At 45.4% G+C, this 20,210-nt stretch overlaps 1 protein-coding gene across 6 annotated transcripts in view; it reads right to left on the bottom strand.

The window, feature by feature from the left end:
* Positions 1 to 20,210, bottom strand: part of NBEAL2 (neurobeachin like 2) — a 158,319-nt gene that overhangs the window by 4,149 nt on the left and 133,960 nt on the right. For all 6 annotated transcript variants that reach the window (XM_027842181.1, XM_027842176.1, XM_027842177.1 and 3 more), the window contains 20 exons: positions 19,719 to 19,843; positions 18,875 to 19,001; positions 18,524 to 18,684; positions 17,141 to 17,274; positions 16,657 to 16,764; positions 15,826 to 15,921; positions 15,304 to 15,428; positions 15,055 to 15,195; positions 11,336 to 11,466; positions 10,844 to 10,953; positions 10,408 to 10,525; positions 5,268 to 5,365; positions 5,035 to 5,151; positions 4,440 to 4,529; positions 4,132 to 4,241; positions 3,728 to 3,900; positions 3,511 to 3,605; positions 2,195 to 2,311; positions 1,861 to 2,019; positions 992 to 1,140 (listed from right to left, as the gene is read on the bottom strand). In XM_027842181.1, the coding sequence (XP_027697982.1) occupies positions 992 to 1,140; positions 1,861 to 2,019; positions 2,195 to 2,311; positions 3,511 to 3,605; positions 3,728 to 3,900; positions 4,132 to 4,241; positions 4,440 to 4,529; positions 5,035 to 5,151; positions 5,268 to 5,365; positions 10,408 to 10,525; positions 10,844 to 10,953; positions 11,336 to 11,466; positions 15,055 to 15,195; positions 15,304 to 15,428; positions 15,826 to 15,921; positions 16,657 to 16,764; positions 17,141 to 17,274; positions 18,524 to 18,684; positions 18,875 to 19,001; positions 19,719 to 19,843 (2,484 nt within the window). The remainder of the gene's footprint in view (positions 1 to 991; positions 1,141 to 1,860; positions 2,020 to 2,194; positions 2,312 to 3,510; positions 3,606 to 3,727; positions 3,901 to 4,131; positions 4,242 to 4,439; positions 4,530 to 5,034; positions 5,152 to 5,267; positions 5,366 to 10,407; positions 10,526 to 10,843; positions 10,954 to 11,335; positions 11,467 to 15,054; positions 15,196 to 15,303; positions 15,429 to 15,825; positions 15,922 to 16,656; positions 16,765 to 17,140; positions 17,275 to 18,523; positions 18,685 to 18,874; positions 19,002 to 19,718; positions 19,844 to 20,210) is intronic.

The raw sequence follows: 20,210 nt of genomic DNA, 5'->3' as shown, positions 1-20,210 counted from the left end.
TTAGCTAAGACATGGTCCCTGGCCTCATGGAGCATAAATGGTCCCTGTCCTTCGGAACTCCCTGTCTGGGGTGGGGGGGGGAGCTAGAACACACAGGTAGAACAGATTATAGGCAGAGCAATTAAATACTAGGGAGAGTTAGCAGACTTTTCACTGGAATTGTTATCATCCATTTATTCATCCATTCATGCCTACCAGACCATAAGTCAGTCAAAGAGTATTTATCAAGCACTTACTATGTACCAGACACTGTGCTAAGTTCTGGGCATATAAAGAAAAGCAAAACAAAAACAAAAACAAAAACAAAAAACAAAAATCACACCCCAAAACAAAACAGCAACTGCTCTTAAAGAGCTCCACTGCAGCAAGGACTATATCTTATGTGAACCTTAATTTCCCCTTGAGCACAGCATGGGCCCATGTAAATGATAGGTACTTAATTAGTCTCATCCATCCATCTAGCAAATGCTTACTCAATGCCTACTATCTACAAGGCCTTGTGATCAGTTCTGGGGAAAATCAGACACAAGAGCGTCGTCCTCACACATCCAGTAATACAGTAAGCATGAATGAATAAATTCAACACACATCTAATCTGGCCCTTGCAGGAATAGGAAGTTGCTCCAAGGTCATGACTACAAAAAATGGGGAGAGGAAAGGGAAGGGGGCTTAGTACAAAATATCGTGCCCTCTATGTACACCAGGCAGGTGCAGGGCTGGCTGGCCCTGCTGCAGAATCCCCTTGGGCAGCCTAGCACACACATGCCTGTGTGGACATGTATTTGTATACTGGGACCCGTCCTCTTCTCCTCTGTCACTTTTGGGAAAATACATCACTATTACAATTGACCCAAGTTTAGGCATTTTGTGCCCCAGCACTGAGCCCCAGGTATCACGCAGCATAGGAACATAATACATATTTTGTTGAATAAAAGAATGAAATGGCTTTTTAGGCATCAAAGGAAGCCCAGAGGGCAGGGGGAGATCTCACCTGTGCAGGTGGAGGATGTGAAGGTTGCACTGAGCTGTGCCCAACAGCACAAAGGCATCAGTCAGGGCTAGGGCTGTGGGTTGCTCCTCCAGCTTCCGTGATGCCAGCAACCGCCCATTCACTGAATAGAGGTGCAGGAAGTAGCTCATCTAGGGTAGGAAGAGGATGGAAAGTCAGTCTGATTTTCATCCCTACTGATCCAGTTACCCCACTGACTCCCCCTCCCCAACCCTTAAGATGGAGACTCCCTTACCCTGGTATTCTACAGCTTGTGTCCTCTATCCTAGAGTGTCCCCACCTAAATTTATCCCTTCCTGCTCCATGAGGGTACCTCTTCCTTCCCGTTAAGGGTTAAGGGCCCTTTCTTCCAGACTGAGTGTTCTCTTTTTAAATATTTTATTTTTTCCCAATTACATGTAAAATTTTTAAACATTTTTAATTTTTTATTTATTTTGAACTTAAATACAAAAAACAAAAGAACATTTCCATGTACCCAACACAACATAAAGAGGATTCAATATAAAACCATTTCCATTTCAGACTGTTTACTTCAATGAAAAAAAAAAACTAATAAATACTACACGTTGTTTTCGAAGCTACCCTGCTTTTCTGTGCTTCCTTCTACGTTTTCTTTTGTTCTCTGCTGTGCATTAATGTTTGTTTTTTAAAAATTTTAGTTCCAAATTCTCTCCCTCCCTCTCCTCCCCCCTCATGGAGAAGGCAAGCAATTGGATATAGGTTATACATGTTCAGTCATGCAAAACATATTTTTTATTATTTCTTCCAGGGTGTTCCCCACACATTCACACAGGCACATACATGCGTACATACACATACACGCATGCATGCATGCATACATACGTACATACCTGGGCCCCTGGCCGTTCCTGAGCCAAGCTCTGCACCACAATCTGGCCCTCAGGTCCCAGGGCCAGGTGGGCCACAGGCCCGGGCACTGCACCCCCTGAGGGCTGGAGTGAAGCCACAAACTGACCTCTCCTGATCGTGTGGATGATTACTGTGCCATCCTGGAAAGAATGAGACATTATGACATGGATTCAGAACAAGGAGACCAGGGGTCAGGGGACAGAAAACTCTACCAAGCCCTGCCTGGAATCCCTTTCTTATCCCCCCACCAAAAACAAAAGTAAAAACATGGCACTGCTTTGGTCCTGACCAGCACCTCTGGGACCCCAGCCTCACCTTGGAGCCTGACACAGCCATGTCCAGCTCTGTGCTGATGGCCACACACGTCACCTCAGCCTCATGCCCATATAGTACCTGCACTGGTTTTGAAGCCAGCCCTGCTGACAGGCCACCCTGTGGGAGAGAAATGGCATGAGGAGACTAAACAAGGAAGTCCTCTATAAGTGGGAAGAGGAGAAGTGGGGGGTGGGGGGGGGAGGAAGAAGGAGCATCCACATGTGTGTTAATGCCTATGAGGGAAAGGAGGAAGAGAAAGGCGTTCATCTGGTCATGTCATTCCGCTACTCAAAAACCTTCAGTTGCTCCCGATTGCTTTCCAAGTTCACATTACTCTGCTTGGCCTTCTACAACATAGGGCCACTATACCTACCTTTCCAGCTTTAAACCATGTCACTTCCCCTTTGTGTAGTCCATACTGCAGCTAATTTAGAGCTCTATACCCTGAACACACTCTGCCTTAGCTTCCTCTGTCATCTTGCCTTAGCTTACACACTGTTTTCTAGGTCTGGTCTCTCTCCTGTTCTTGACTTATTCTATTCCTATTCTGCCTTTAAAGGCAATCCAACTGGATCTTCTTAGTCGCTTCTGGCCTTCCCCTCAGACCTCACAAATATTTGTATGACACTCTTCCAGCGCAGGCAGGTCACCTCAGCTTGTTTCCAGAGCAATACTTACTTGTGTAATAAACACTGTGAATTATAGTTATCTGCCCTGGACAGACCGGGAGCCACATGAAAGGCAGGGAAAGAAGACAGAAAAGGAAGAAAGGAAGGAAGGAGGAAAAAGGGAAGGTAGGTAGGAAGGAAATAAAGAAGAAAAAGAGAGAAAGGAAGGAAGGAAAAGAAAAAAGGAAGGAGAGAGAAAGTCAATGTAAAAAATATAAAAATAAAACTCAATGTCACATTTAAAAATACAAAGAAGAGAGAAAAAAGTTCAGGAGGGGACAAAGAAGCAAGGCGATATGGTATACTGTTGTGTTAAAAGAACAAGCTGTACATACCATGGTTTCATATGCAAACATCTTTTTTTATTCTTTGCATGTGGAAATGTTTATGTTTATTAGTGTCTGCTAAAGTCCAGAATGAAAAAAGTATTTTGGAAAAAATGGTTTGGGGGTTGAGAATGGGTATATGGGATAGACTGAACCATATCAAACCAGAGCAGAAGAGAAACCAAGAAGGATAGAAAAGAGGAGAAAAAGAACTGCAAACATAAAGGACAGAGAACGTCTGTCTCTGTCCCTAGCCCAGCTACCCCTCCCCCCAGTTCCTGCCCCACTCTGGTTCCTGTCCCCTTGTCCTTAGGGAGCTCACCTGCTGTAGGACCTGCCACACCATGCAGGTTGTGTCCCGGGAGCCTGAGATGAGGTAGAGTCCGCACAGATCCAGGGCCACGCAGGTCACCACGTCTGCAGGCAAACATATAGATGGACGGAATTTTTGGAGACTCCCTAGCCCCATCATCCCTCAGCCACAGGCTTCTCCCTCTCTGTTCCCTACCCCCACCCCCCTGCATCAGGACAGCCCATACCAATATGGCGACTGAGTTGGCTCAGTAGTTTGCCGCGGGGCAGGCTGGTCACTCGAAGGCTGCCATCCCAGTGACCACCACTGAACAGGAGCTTCCCATCTGGGGCCACAGCCAAAGCGCAGCCACTCACGCCCCCACCCGGTGCCCAAGGGCCACTCAGTAGTCTCTGTGTCCTACAATAGGAAGAGAGCACTAAGTACAAGGCTGGCCGCACATGAGCACATACCTTTCTTCCTGTCTTCTTCATTTATGCCCTATAGATGGTACTAGCATCTGCCCTCCAAATCCTTTATCCTAGTGGTCCCCCCCATTTGTATTTGGTAATATCCGGTCTATATCCTATCACTCCTTGCCATCTTCTTCTCAGACCCTCCCTCTCACTCAACATCTGTCCATCCTCATACTTGGCGTTGGACACAGTAGGGTCCTTGCTGAAAGTAAAGTAGTTGCTAATGTTCCGATCGTAAGGCAGCCAGTTGTGGGTACCCAACAGTCCACTGGCACTCACAGTCACCTTTGGGAATGAGGAGAAAAACACGTATGAGAATCCATCTAAATAGGAAGGGCCAAGAGTCAGAAGGGTAAAAGTAGATTGGAGAGTATGAGGCTAGGCAAAGGAGAGATGACTAGAAGATTCAAAGATGGCAGAAGAGTCAGGGGTCCAGGAAGACCACCATGCTTTCCTCCCTACAGCTCCTCAATGAGGACTTACCAGCAAGTCTGGAGATCCTTGGGTCATGAAGGAATGGGACTGCCGGTGGGGCACTACAGCCAACACAAGGGGCACTCCATCGCTGATGCCCTATGGCGTAAGCACAACTTATACTTCCTTGCCCAGTCAGACCCCAGGGATGACAAGAGAAGGCACTAAAGATTCCCTAAACTGCTAGAGAGAAGAATTTCAGGACATTGTCTTATCTTGTCACCTTCTTCAGGCCTTATTTATAGCCAGGTAATTTTTTGAATTAATTTTTTCAGAGCATTTGACATTTTTTAAAAGTGCTTTCAAATCCATTATTCATTTTATCGTTCCAAATGCCCTAACAGGAGATGAAGGCAATGGGCTGTTATCCCCATTAACAGATGAGGGACCTGAAGACCAGAGAAGTGAAGTGGCCCAAGGTCATAGAGTATGGGAATACCAGAGCCAGATCTAGAATAATAACAATAACAGTAATAATAGCTGGCATTTATATAGTGCTCTAAGATTTACAAAGCACTTTACACGTCATCTCATTTCATCTTGGTTGTCAGCCAAAGGCTTCTCCTTTGACATGGAGTTCTTGGGTTTGGCTGATCCTGCTCACCTCAACAAAGAAGGCCTTGAGCTGGTCAAGATTTTGGAAGAGGTTTGGCGAAGAGGTATCAAGCTTTGCCAGGCGACGAGCAGCATCTTCAGCAGAGAGTCGGGGAGGGTGGGGCTCCTGAAGACACATGCAGGAGGGAGGAGGAGGAGGCCCAAGTCAGTTCCAAGCCTGGACAAAATCTCAGGGTACTGTTCCCTTTCCCTGCAAGCCCCTCCCACCAACCCTGACCTCACCTTGAGTAGCTGGCAAGGGGTCTGTCCGAAGTTGCTGATGATGCCCTCCAAGGCTTTCCGTTCTGTCTCATCTGCCACGGCATCCAGATCCACAGCCCCTAAGGGGTTTGGAAACACTTTATTGTCCACAGACCCACTTAGAACACAGACTACCACAGGTGGAAAGGGACCCTCTGGCACAGTAGCTAGAAGACAGTAGTGACTTGACTGATGTTTATTATTTTGGCTTGGTTCCATAAGGTATGTAGAGCAGGGGGAAATTTGTAGTAATCTTCACAGATTGCACAATTTTTCTCTTTCTGCTATGGCCAAGTACATTCTACCTCTGCTTAAAAGTTCAGGTCAGTCTTCCTCCCAAAAGAGACAAGGAAAGCGCCTGAAGAACACATCTCTATTCTTCATGTTATCAAGGAGAATAAAATATTCCTTCTTTAAAAATGGGAGAACTTCAATGTGAAAACAAACAAAAAGGATTTTAAGAAGCAGAGGGGAGTCCTGACTTGCGTCAGGAGGCTGAAGGGTGGAAGAATATGACCCAGAGAAGAAAGGAAAGAAGGACCAACTAAACAATTGATGTTAAGTGGCAGATATGGAAACCCTCCCCCAAGAGGAGGAAGCTGGAGTTCTAAAGAGGGAGTAGCTGCTTGTCCTCTGAGGATCCATGATGGAATCAACAGGTGCTGCCAGGTGAGAGTTCAGCCGGTAAAGGTCTGAAGAAGAGCAGGGGAGCTATGGTGATTGGAGACGCTGCTTGAGTCTGATGAGAGCGGGAAGACTGTTGTCTTCTCTAGACATATATAGGATGTGTTGGAGAAGCTCCCAAGATTTGTCAAATTAAGGATCATAAGATGCCGGATTTAGAGTTGGAAGAGACTTTAGAGGTCCTAGAGTCCACGGGGAAACAGGCAAACCAACCTGCCCAAGTGCACCTGTGTAGTGACAAGGGCAAGATCTGAACTCAGATTCTCTGACTCCAAATTCTGTGCTCTTTCCATGATGCCAGGGAGGCCACTTGATGACCGCTACTTATTTCTGGTGATTCAAGTGGAAATAGATGATACCGCCAGAAAGAATCTAGAAAACACTGCTGAAGATGATAAAATCTTCAGCAAGAAATATTACCTCAGAGGCACAGGTAGAACATTCCCCACTCCTGCCCATTTAAAGCAAGGTGTTCAAAATACAAAGGCAGAGTTGGGAAGCTGATTAAGAAAATAGTGCCTGAAAAATGGATTTCAATTTCTAAGCCATGGCTTAAAATTAAATAATAATACGCTCTTGGCCCCTCAGAGTCCAGTTGTTTCCTGTCAGTTAAAAATAGTTAACTTCCCCTTTTTTTTTCCCTGACGCTATCTAGTATTTAATATTCCAATTATGTCCCAGTATGTTTCTAAAAGAAAGTATTCCTGATATATATGTCTAAGCCTTATATAGTCTATAAACCTTTAACTTGTTTCTTACTCCTGATCCACATTTTCCAACATTTTTTGGGGGGAGAGGGACCATCTGTCCCTATGCCCTCCTTTGAACTGGAAATTTCCAAGTATAAAAGTATATGTTCATTTAACTTGAAAGGTCTTATCTAAGTTTTTTGCAGAACATCTCTACCTTCTCATCCTCTGCAACAAATGTTGACTATTTGCAAATAGTTACCATGGGCAGTACAACATGAGATGACCAATGTATAATGAAATGTTTCTTAATATCCTTGGATACATGATAAAACCAATCCTGTCAACATATCTGCCTCTCCTAACAGAATCAGTGAGCCACCCTTCCATTTGGCTGCAATTTCCTTATTGTCTTCTGGCTTTGTTTATAGGAAGAATGTCAAGGTTGAGATGATTCCCCTCCTCCAACAGCACAAATACTTTGTAGGTAGGTCTCTAAACAAGGGTTTTTCCAGAGTAACAATTACTAGGTTAAAGATATGTAAAGACATATATCTCACTCATAAAGGAAGAGGAAAGGCAAGAAGGGAGTAGAAGTGGAGTAAGGTTATACATTATGTCTCCATGATGTATACTATCCCATGAAGAAATCCAGGAACCATAGTGGGTCAGCATAACAGAGGATATATGAATGATAAGTGATACAGGAAGAAAAAGGAAAGACATTGTCATTAGGATATTCTACAGACTAGCTGGACAGAAGGAAGAAATAGAGTAAATGATTGTTGGAAATAGAGAAACTGGGTACTTTGGTAGAAAAGTAGTAACTTTAAGAAGAAGTAACTAATTACTTTATATTAGAATTTGTTAACACAGAAGAAGAAGAAAGCTGGGCTTAATCTGACGTACTCTGGATTTGGGAAGAGCAGATTTCAAAGCGTTCAGAGCAATGAAGGGGATGGGTTTAACAGAGGATGTCACCCCAAGAGAGACAATAAGGTATCAGCAATTAAATTCTGAAGAAACCAAGAAAAACAATTCTTATGAGAAGGGGGTATTATTTAAAAAGACCAAGGAGGAGACAGAGAGAACTCAACCAACTTGGGTCTTAAGACACCTACAGAAGATGGCAGGTTATGTAATAGAGAATGAACACAAAAGGTCAACATTCTGCTTCTTCTCCAAGAATAGAATGAGAAGCATTAACTCTCAGAATGACTTGAGGTCTGTCTAGGAAAGCTAAGGAAGTCACTGAAGACTTCTGCATTTGTATTGGGGGGGAAGAGAATTATCAAGGAAGGGCTAGAGACCATTGCTATGAGTACACAGGATGACTGATAATAGATGATGCAGAACTTTCATCTTATTTTTCTTCAGTTTTCTTTGCCAAGGAGAACAGTGATTGATTGGTATGGAAAGGACAGAATAAAAATAGTTAGCAGGGAGTTAAAACCCAAGATAAGTGGTGAGAAAGTCCCTGGTTGCATTTGACAAATTCAAGTCACCAAGTCAACATGAATCACATCCCATGGTACCAAAAGAACTAGCAGACGTGCTTGCCCACCCACTGTCAGTGACCTTTGAAAGACTGTGGAGAAATCTGTAACTCAAAATTAAAAAAAAAAAAGAGAGAGAATGCTAAAAATTAATTAATTGAAATCTAAAAATAAAAATGATTGTGGAGAATAGAAGCATCTCCATATTAAAAAAAAGCAAATTTCCTGATTTCCAAAAATAATCATATAGAATTTATAGAAATTGTAGAATCTGCAAACTATGGGACAGTGAGCTCTGATTCATGAAAAAATTTTTGGGACATATTAATTACTAAAGGGACGATTAGTAACTGTCTAGAAAAGGAAGTGGCAGTGACAAAGAGTCCATGAAGCTTTATCAGGAATGGGTCACACCAAAGAAGTAAGGGACTACAAGGACTGAACATCACATACGCTGTCTGAGGTGATCACTATAGCAGATTTGTTGCTTAATCGTTTTTACTTATCACACGTGAAGGTTCAATCTGGGCATGGATTGAAATGTCTGTCATGTGAAGACAAAAGGCATCAATAAAAAAGAAAAAAACACAGGACAGTGTAATTGGACTGACAGATTAAGGGAATTCTGTAGGTCTAGATGGCCTAGATTTCTTCTGAACATTTGACAAAATCTCTCATGACTGTCTTGTGGAAAAGATGGAGAGAGATGGGCTAGACAATACAATATAGTTAGTTGGATTCAGAAATGGTTGAATGACTTACCACAGCACACAATGGTTCAATGTGAACTTGAAAGGCCTCTGGTGGAAGAACCCAGGGATCTGTGCTTGGCCCTCTGCTGCTGAACATTTTTATTAATGACTTGAATAAAGGCGTGGACAGTATGCTTATCAAATATGAAAGTGACACATAGCTAGGAGGGTGACAGAGTCAGGATCCAAAAAAAAAAATCTAGACAAACTAGAATGCTGGATCAAATCTAACGAATAAATGTGAAACCCAATATTTGGGCTCAAAAAAGCAACTTCACAAATGCAAGATGGGGAAGGGGATGGCTAGGGAATAGTTTGTCTGAGAAGGGTCTGGGAAGAATAAGAGGCCATCCCTGCCCTCCAGGAGCTCCCAGGCAGAAAACAGTTCAAGCCAGCCTAGAATCAAGTGCTAAAGGGAGTGGTTAAGTGTGGTGAAAAGCCAGAGGCCAAAAAGATCTGGAGAAGTCAGAGAATGCTTTCTGAAGAAGGTGGCATGAGATCTGGGCTGTGTAAAGTGTTCCAAGAGGATAAGGACCGTCGAGATTATCAATCACATCCATAAAACAGATGATGGAACTGAAGCTGAGTGAGGGGTGAGATGATTTACCCAGTGTCACATAATCAGTATGGGCCAGTGCTGGGACTTTAAATACAGGCTATTGTAAGCTTCTTGAGGGCAGGGGACGTTTTTGGTTTTGTTTTTTTTTTTTCATATCTCTAACACCTTGTATACTGTGGGCATGCAGTAAATGTCTGCTAATTTTAGTAGAGCTGGCTCTTCGGAGTCCCATTCCAGAGTTCTTTCTTTCACACTGTGCTGCCTTTCCCTGTGCCTCCTTCTCTTCCTCACTGCTAGCTAGGCTCATCTCCAGCACTCTCTCCCACCCCTGTGCATACATCCCTGGCTCCTACACCTCTGCTGCTCAAATTGCCGGCCTTCGTTTCTGCTTGATCAAAAACTCAACCTTCCAGGTGTAGCTCAAATCCTCCCTGACCACCTCAGCCCACCGTGATCTCGCCCCCTCCTCTGAACTCTTACTGTCCTTAAAATCAGCCCCTCTTGACCCTGTCCCTTCTCTCCTGGTCTGAGCTCTCTGGTGCCATGTCTCCCTAACTTGGGCCTAAGAGGACCAGGTCATAGGATCACAGAACACTACAGCTGGGGAGGACCTAAGGTTCTAGTCCAGCACTTCCCCTCATTTTTGTGGACCAAAAAGCCGGGGTGGAATAATTTTCACAGGACCACATCAACAGCTGGTGTCAGAGCTGGGATCTGAATCCAGGTTTCCCGATTCCAAGGCCAGCATTCTTTCTACCTTCCCAGGTTGCCTCCCTACTGCCCAGTGGGTACAACAGAAGCTGAGGCCTGCCTATCCTAGGCTCAAGAGCTGAAAGCAGCTTTGGGTGACTCTCCCATTCCAAATTCAGAGATCTTGGATCATGTGACACAGCACTCCCAGCCCTGCCCTTCCCCCCCAGGTGAGCCACGTCTTGCCCTCACCCTCGTAGGTGCAGTAGTAGAAGACATTGAGAGCCTCCACAGCAGCAGGCCCCCGCTGCTTGCAGCCAAAGATGAGGTCGATCCATTCATGGAGGTGGGCAGACACATGCTCTGATTCCTGGGGGGGGGAGAGGTGGGGATGGCCACGGGGGCTCACTGCACAGTCACACACACCCCTCCTGAGCTTGGGACAGTGGGACAGGGGCAGTAGTGGGAAGGGAAAAGGCCTGGGGTGAAAGGGGTTGGGAGGATCAGGGTAGAGTTGAATAGAGTGGAGGATTAGAGGAAGAGGAGGCGTAAGATGAATGGATGGAGAATGCATGGATGAATGGCCAGCCTAACTCTCCGGCTCACCTCTCTTCCTTTAACCCCATCCCAATCCCAGCCTTGATCCCTCTCCCAGAGTTCTACACTTGCACAGACCATACACACTTACCAGGGCCTTTCGGTGCTGATGAATAAAATCTTCCCGGGAACGGGCCCATCGGGGCAGCACCACATCACCCACCTTCTCATTGGTCAGCTGAAGGCTACCCAGATCAAATCCTGGAGGGGACAGGAAGGAAGTAAACGTCTCGGTTCAGGTTTCCCATCCTTGTCCTCCTTTGACCCCAAGACCTATATCCCTCCCATTCTTCTTCTTGCTTTCAGGTCCTATATCCCTCCCATACCTCTCCCTGTCCCTTAGTTGTGTGTCTCTCACCTTCTCTTCCTGTCCCCAGCCCCAATATCCTTCCCACTCCTCTCTCTGTTCCCCAGTCCTACGTCCCTCTCATCACACAGCAATTTTTCTGCACTCCACCCCTAATCCTGGTGTTTCTCCAATGCTATCCCTGTTTTCCCACCCCGCTTCCATTCTCTCTTTCCCAATTTCTGTGTTCAACTGTTCCCTTCTATCAGGGCCTCCACAGCCCCTGGTCTCCCTCACCATTCTGGTTTTCTAGGAAGTCAGGGAAGTAGAAAAACTCAGGGATGAGCTCCTTGACATCAGCGGGACTTTCCAGGCGCGCCTGCCAGGCAGCTGCCACAGAGTGGAACTGCCGATCTGAGCAGTCAAATCTACGGGGGAGAACAGACAGCTCTGTGAGGTGCGTTGAAGTGACCAAGTCAGACGGATCTGGAGGAAGAGGACCTGGACTTAGACCCCAGCTCTCCCACCCTGCTATCTGTGTGACCATGAGACAACTTGGGCCTCTGTTTCCTCGTATGGAAAATGAAGTTGGACCAGATGATCTCTAACGTCCCTTCCAGCTCTGAGTCTTATGAAATCTATGAAGCCCAAAACTATGTGGGCATGACCAAGGGAAAGGGCAGGTTCCTAGGAGACCCACATATGCCCAAGTGCATAAATGAGGGCTCTATGAGAAGCGTGGATTGGAGAAATGGAAAAATTGAGTCCTGTTTGACATGGAAAAACTCGACATGCCAAGGAGAACAGAAAGACGTGACTCCAATGGAAAGAGGGAGGCACAGAGAGGCCTCAGGGACCGTGACAGGCCAGACCCGTCTCCTTCAGAGGTGGTCTGTGAGATTTGGAGAGTCACTCCCCTTCGGGTCTCTGAAGGCTGACTCATCAAAGAGACCTGGAGGGGCAGGCACAACCGAGAACCTGAGAGGGGAGAAGCAAGGACATTCCTAGAGCTCAGCACATGTTCAACGTCTTAGCTCTGCAAAGTGCTGAGGGCTCGAGGTATTCCATGTTTTGAATTTCCTCAAACGGATTTTGGTTGGACTCTTCATCTCCTGGTGAAGTGGTCCTAGCCTCTGCACTCAGTTTCTATCATGATCCTTGGGTCTTCTGGCTGTAGTCGGTACCTGCAGGTGCAGAGCTACCCCTGCTGAGATCTATTCACTTATTTTTCCCCAATATGATCCCTGTTGAGTGGCCAGGGATCTCATATTGAAGAGACTAGGTTGTATTTTTTGACTTGAAGCATTAAGCACAATGTCATCTATGAATAGAAACATCTGAAAAACCTCACCATTTGGAGAGAATTACACTTGCATTTGGACTCTGCTCTGGACACTCTCTATGAAGAACCCTTTAAACAAGCATACATTTTCTCTGATTCATGTCAGCTGATATTGATAATCAGAGGATCCTCTTGGTGCTTATATCAAGGGATCTCATATGATCTTAATACATGCACAAAAAACATTTTGTTGGAGGACAGACTTTAAGACAATATCTTTTCCTACAGATTTAAATGCTTTTTTTTTTTAAATCAACAATACATGCAGTGAAATGCTGTATTCCTTACACCCTTCAGTCCACAGTGTGATTAAGAAAATGCTGTCTGCTGTAAAAAAACCATCCACAAAAGCCTGTTCCCTTCTCACATTTTCATCGTCCACCTTTGACAAGTACGTATGTTATTTTCACAAAGATTTTACAGAGATGAGGAACTACAAACAGATTCATAGTCTTAAAATCCCCCCATTTAGATATTAATATTATCTACAATCTTCCCATTCTCTCCATTTCTTTCCTTTTTTGAGACATCAGCAAAGATTTCCTCAGTGCATATTTGCTCAGGTCCAGCTGCTCTTCCTAATTTCATCTTCTAAAACGCCATTTCTACTTGCTAACATCACATATTTGGACATGAGATGTTAGAAACTAGAAGTTGTGGTTCCAGCATCATCAATGACAGAACAAACTGAAACAGAAATACTTGGAGATTCGGTCCATCTTCTGCCTCCTTTCATTTTTCTCTTTAAATGATCTTGGTATGAACTGGCTTTATTCAATTTCATGCCAAGCTTTCTGCATACTCGTCCTCTCCTCTGTTTTGGGTGGCAATATTCTTCAATCTCCCACTAGCTTCCTCCATAACATTTTACAGACGAGTCTGACCTTTAAACTGATTTTCCCTTTGGCTGCCATGTCTCTTTCTTCGGCCGGAAGTTCAAGTGTTTACTGACTGAGGTCAATCCGGGGCTCTTTAGGCTTCCTTTTTTAGCTAGTTTATATTAGTTAAGTTTCTCTAAGAAACGGTGATAGTCAAAGTCAATGTTTTTAACCTTCATCCATTCCCCATTTTTCAGAGGTCATTTAAAATAGCTTGGGTTGAAGTTGTTATATGTATATGTGTAATAACTGCATGCGGTTGGTTCTTCTTGTGTTTATTTTTTCTAATTTAGTGTTGATTTTGACCTATACTTTTCATATTTGATGGTCTGCCTGCACATATACACAGCTAATTCTGAAACTAACCCCATGTTATTTCCTGTCTGTTAAGATACAGTAATTTTCCTTTTATGTGATGTTTTGTTTGTGATGCCTAGTCCCCTTCCAACTCTTTTTGAAGAAAGTATGATGTATTCTAGGTAATGTACTAGTCTTTGACCTTTTTCATTTCTTTTATTTATTTATTTATTTATTTTTTAGGCAATTGGGGTTAAGTGACTTGCCCAGCTAGTAAATGTCAAGTGTTTGGTCTGAGGCCGCATTTGAACTCATGTCCTCCTGACTTCAGGGCTGGTGCTCTATCCACTGCGTCACCTAGCTGCCCCTGACCTTTTTCATTTCTTAATCCTGGATCTTGTTTTCCAATATATCCAATATTCCAAATATTGGAATATTGTTTTCCAATATATACAATATTCTAAATATTCAATATTTATTTTTGAATTTTTTTGAAACTAAGTGTCCCTATCTTGCTATTCATGGACCTGATTTCACTATGGACTGGCACAGGAGGTTTGACTTCCCCTGTTTCTGACCTGGGCCAGTTTGCTCCTCTTCACAAAGTATGATGGCCTCCCATTGTCAGGGGCTTGCTGTATTAGGGCTAGACTTAGTATGGACACCTGATGGGTTTTAGTCCTACTACAACTCAGAACTCCTGAGCTCAAATGATCCATCAGCCTCAGCCTCTCCCAGTAGCAGGGATTACAGGCACATGCTACCATGCCAGGCTCCAATACATTTTTCACCTGATCCTCCCCTGGGCTCACTTTCATATTCAAGTTCTTAAACATTAAGGTACACACTGGCTATGCAAACTACACTCCGTCCTCCATTCACATCCCACCCCCTCTTGTCTCCATGATTTGGCTCACAATTCCCCATGCCTGGAATAAATTTCCAACTCCATCAGATGAAATCCTCCCCTTCCTTCACGTCCCAACTTGGTGCTATATCCTCCACAAAACATTTCCTGACTTGGCTAGGTAAACATGATCTCTCCCTCTTTATACATTTCATAACATTTTGTCTGGACTCTTCCTTTGCCCTCAGTCCCTCTCCTTTGCATCATTATTATCTGTGTACATAGCTTTAACCCCACTGGACTATAAGATATTTGAGACCAAGGCCAGATTTGTAGCTAACTTAGGATCACAGGATTTAGAGCCAGAAGCAGCCTCAGACATCAACCCTTCTGTTTTACAGATGAATAAACCGAGGCCCAGAAATCTGAAAGAACTGCCCAAGATCACACAGGGAGTCAGTGAGCCAGATTTCTTGCTCCAAATCGGGGCTTTTCCCACCATTATGCTGCTTTCCTATGATATACTGAGTAGCATGCACAGGGCCTTGTAGAACCTATACACTTGATAAATGTTTGTTAAATGAATTATCCCACTTCCAGGCAGAAGAGTGGCAATCCCTCTCATATCTGCGCTCGTGTCCTGCCCCCATACCGGCCACTCTGCAGCTGGATGTGCAGGGAGGTAAATGGCTCCATACGGATGAGGTAGTGCATGACACCCGCTGCGTTGGAGTAGTGGGTGCCATAATGGAACTTGTCGGTGGTGCCTGTGGGGTCCTCAAAGCTCTCATACCTGAGAAAGATCAAGGAGTAGTGAGTTTAGCAGGAAGCCCCACTCCCTGCCTCTCCAAGCCCTGGGACTGAGACCTGCACCCTGCCACGGGACCCGTATGCGGCTCACTTCTCTCGAACGAGCTGTGCGTGTTTGGAGTTCACCACTCCAATGGGTTTGGACAGGTCCCGAAACACAGATGGGTCATTCAGGTCCAGAGTCTCAGACGTATAATCCTGTAGGATCCAGGGGAACTGGAAGAGATGGACACAGTGGAAAGGTGATGGGGAATGAGAGTGCAGTGAATTTAGTCACAGAATGCAGGGGGAGGCACAGAGCCCTAATAGAGGAGGAAGGAAACCAGGAATCAAGCAGATGGGGCTGAGGACAAAGCTGGAGGGTTAGGGGCAGAAAGGAAGAAGGCAAGAAAGAGATTCCTAGGAGAGTGAGCTTGCCTGTGGGCAGAGGAGGAATGTTGATGGAGTGTGTCCGGGGAAGGTGTGAGGCTGAGATAAGGAAATTGTGGTTCATTTGGAGGTCAAGTATTAGGGGGGGATGATCTGTGGTAAGCCATGAGACTAAAGGCCTTAGCTAAGCAGGGAGGGAGGCCTAGAAATAAGGAAGAGAGAAAGCTAGGGTTTCAAGCCTTACCACAGGGTACTGGGAGAGGTCATTGTAAGTTCTCCCTGCAATGGTGTTGAGTTGCATCAGGTACTCAAAGTTGGAAATCTCTCGGTGGACCCATTTCTGGGAAGGAAAGAGCAAGAAGTACAGATGTTCAAGGGGCACAACGCCCACCCTGTTGGGTCCCTCACCTGATTGTCTAATCTGGGCTCTTTGGTCTCAACTTAGGGAAGCCCTGGCCAACGTGGAGGGACCAGTTGAACCTTGCTAGGGGTATAAGACTAACAAGATTGTAGAACCTTACAGACCATCTAGTCCAATCCCTCTTATTTCTTAGATGAGAATTCTGAAACTCAGGGAGGATAGATGAATTGTCTAAGGTCACCCGGTAGGAAGTGGCAGAGCCAGAAATTCAGCCTAGCCCCAAAGTCTTTCCACTACCCAACCTGTATTCTCCCTCTTCCATGCCTGTGCTTACACTGCTCCCTGTGATAGAAATGTCCTCTCTTTGCCTGTGGCTACCCCCAAAAGGCAATTCAAATACCACTTCCTCCCTGATACTCTGGGTCAGCAATGAACTCCTTCATCAGATCCCACAGTGGATATCATTTGGTGATATTTGGTACAATATTGTAAATTAGTTATCTGTGTAGGAGTGTCATTCCTTTTACTAGACTGTGAACTCTAGCAGGATAGGATCTGCACCTTATTTAAACTTGAGATCTCTACTTTACTAACTACTCAGTACTCTGCTTAAGTGCTTAAGAAATGTTTGTTATGCTTTCACACAATACTTATACACAAGAAGAGGAGTGAGGGAGCAGGGGTGGGGTGGGAATGGAGGCAGGAGTAGCTTACCTGAGTCAGGCCAGAAGCTCGAAGCATCTCCTGCGGAGAGTGGCTTCCATAGTAACCCTGGCTGGGGGGCCGAAGTCCCAGAATGCATGAGTACACCTTGTTCCGCACCTTAGAGAGAGGCAACCTGGTCAGAAGGTGGGGTCATAACAAGGCCATGGAGCTCTGACCTCCAGCCTCCCCGCCCAACACGTACATGGACACAAGCTCATATGCTGTGAAGACTCAGTGCGAGCCAAGAACCCAGAGCCACCCCCAAAGGGGGTGGAGCCACATAAGAAATTGAGGGAATCAGTAAGTTTTCCCAAGTATAAGAGGTGCCCCAAGTTCTCTGAGGGACAGAATACTGGGAATCCACACACTGGGGAAAAGTCTAAGAAAGGTTATCAGTGGTATCTGAGAGGGAAAACCTGACACTGTGGTAGGTGAATGGAGAGTTTAGACTTAAAGGTATAGGAAGCTCCTGTGGGAAGCCTCAATTCCCCACCTTTCGAGGGAAGTTGAGGAAGTAATTGGCCTGGTCAATGAAGAAGAGTTCCAGGGCTGACCGTCGGAGATTGTAACGCCGAAGGTGGACTTCTCGGAGTTGGGAGAGTGGCCGCCGGAAATCATACCCAATGCCTGGGGGACAGAGGTGGGTTTTTTCCCTTGACCTGGTCAACAGCCCCTTTCCACTCCCAGACAATCCTCCTCCCCACTACCCTTCTCCTCCTTCCAGGGACTATCATCACTTCTTCTCTACCACACTCAAACCCACTATCGCCTACCCACAGGCCCTTATCAATGGCTCTTATGACTCACTATTCCATCCCAGGATGGTTCCCCTTTGTGACCCTATGCACATTCACAGGAAGCTAGGAATGATCGAAAGGAAACAAATGGGGTCCAGTAAAGCACTGTCATACCACTACTATTGCTAAAAATTCATGATTCCGTCAACAAGGACGTTCACTCCATCCTTGAGGAAAAGTAGTTTCATGAGTTTCTGGGGCCAAAGTATTCACAATGTGGTGAACCTTCCAGAAATGAGCCTACCTGAACTTAGCTAGATGGTAAGCTCTTTGAAGACAGGCACCGTGTCTTTTCCTTTTTAACCTTTGTACTCCAACACTGAACACAGAGCCCTGGACATCATAAGCTTTCAATAAATTTCCCAATTAAAAAAAAATAAATTTCCCAATAATGAGCCTACCTGAACTTAGCTAGACTGTAAACCCTTTGAGGATAAGCACTATGTCTTTTTCTTTTTAACCTCTGTACTCCAACACTGAACACAGAGCCTTAGACTTCATAAGCTTTTAATAAAAAAATTTTAATAAAATAAATTTTTTGATAAAAAAAGTTAATAAAATAAGCTAACTCTGAACTTAGCTAGATTATAAGCCCCTTGAGGACAAGCACTACATCTTTTTTATTATAATCTCTGTACCTGAACACAGAGCTTTAGATGTCGTAGGTATTTAATAAATGTTGGTTGAACTTTAATTTAGCTAATCCCAGCCTGTGCCAGTTTGGTAGAACTTGCTGGAACTTGTACTCTGCAGGCATAGCTTTGAAAAACCCTGGGTCATCCCCATGTCCTGATAAGATAATGAAGCAGGACATCAGAGGAAGAATAAGAAAAACAGTGACCATTTCTATAGCACCTTAAGGTTTACAAAGTGCTTTACTTCCATTGTCTCATCTGATTTCACAACAGCACTGTGAGCAGGCAGAGCAGATATGGTTGTCACTGTTTTACAGAAAAAGGAGACTGAGGGACAGAGAAGTAGCCTTGCACAAAGACGTAGTAAATAGCAGAAACCAAAGAAGTGTGGGTGGCCTGTGCTTCCAGGCCTGGCCCAGGGCCCTGGGCTCCCCCGGCACGCACCCTCCTCCGTCTCGTCCTTTTCTACACTGCAATCATAGAAATAGAGGTGCTGGGTGGTCACTTCAAGGCGGCCTGGGATTACAGCCACAATCGTGATGAGCTGGCAGTCCTCCCACAGCACGAGCTTCTCCTGCTGCCCACCAGGCTCTGAGGACTCCGTGCTGAGGGAAAGGGGGACAAGCATAGGGACAGGTGAGGGAAGCCAGGCTCCAGAGGACCCCTACCCCCTCGGTCCCTGGCACACAGATCTGGGGACATAGAAGGTTTTTAATTAAGGCAAGTTAACTTAAATCGAATTCCTTGCACTCTGTGGTTCTCTAGTCCACGCCCACCATGCTGCCCCATGCTCACGCTGTGTCCAGTACAGCCAGCTCCTCCTCTCCCAGTTGGTCTTCCTCCAGAGTGCTGACCTTGGCCTCCTTGGCCACAGTCAGAGGCAGGGAATCCTCTGTGGAGGGTGGCAGGGGGTCAGTAGCACCTGTGAGCGAGATGTCAATCAACAAATAGTTATCTGGCACTTGCCACGTGCCTGGCATTGTGCTAAGCACTGGAGATGAAAAGGAAGGCAAAAATAAAGTTAGTCACTGCCCTCAAGGAGCTTATGTTCTAACGGGGAAGACAATGTGCAAACAACTATACAAGATAAACACAGTGTAGACGGAAAGTAATCTTAGAAGGCATCAGCAGTGAAGGGATGGAGGGAATGGGAAGGGCCACCAAAAGGAGGTAGAATTTGAGCTGAGTCTTGAAGGAAGCCAAGGAAACTAAAAGGTAGAGGCGAGAATTGAGAACCTTCCAGGCATGGGAATCATCTAGTGAAAAGGCACTGAGTTGACAAGGAACACAAGAAGGCCAAAGTCACTGCACATGGAGAGCAGCCAAGCACAAGAAGACTAGAAAGGTAAGGGGGCGCCACAGAGAAGACTCAAGATGGCTGGTTTGGGGCAGGAAGCCTCGGTCTGAAATGTCTGGTTTCCTTCCCTGCATGAGGAGGAAGCCAAGGAGGAGGAACAGACCCCAGAGTGGGGAGGGGAGGAAGAAGTGAGACTAGAACTCTTGATTCCTGGTTCTCCCAGTCTCTTCTGTCGGGGCTCAAGGTCTCCATCTCCCTCCTAAATCCCGTGCTTTCATTCCCTAGAAAGGGCCCTAAGGGATTAGAAGGCACTTGGAATTTCAGCTTCAGTCCCATATTTACCCAGGTTGTCTCGAAGAGCACTGGCCTCACTATGCTGGTCAAAGTGATAATTGGGCACCAGCTTCAGCCGCATCCGGGAGTAAGTCTCAGCGCTGGATAACTTCCATCGAGGAGGAGGGGGATTCCTATAGGAAGGGGGAAGGAAAGAGTAAGGGAAGAGTGGGGGAGAAGGGGCCAGCATGATTGTTTTTTGTTTATTTCTCTTTTGGAGACTGAGTCTCTTCACCTCACACAGGAAGTGCAGTGGCCACTCACAAGCCAGATCTTGCATGGGAGTTTGCACTGGCTACATTTCCAGCCTGGGCCAGTTCACCATACTGGTGCTTGCCTTCTTGGTGCCAGACTCAATATGGCCACCCAACTGCCTTTAGCCTTTCTCAGAGCTCCCAAACTCAAGCAATGCGCCGGCCTCAGCCTCCCCAGTGGCAAGGATTACAGGCATGTATTATTATATTATATTATATTATATTATATTATATTATATTATATTAT

The sequence above is a fragment of the Vombatus ursinus genome, unplaced genomic scaffold, assembly GCF_900497805.2.
Source record: "Vombatus ursinus unplaced genomic scaffold, bare-nosed wombat genome assembly UNPS02014867.1, whole genome shotgun sequence".
NCBI classification, from domain to species: domain Eukaryota; kingdom Metazoa; phylum Chordata; class Mammalia; order Diprotodontia; family Vombatidae; genus Vombatus; species Vombatus ursinus.
This window is presented reverse-complemented; position numbering and strand designations above follow the sequence as displayed.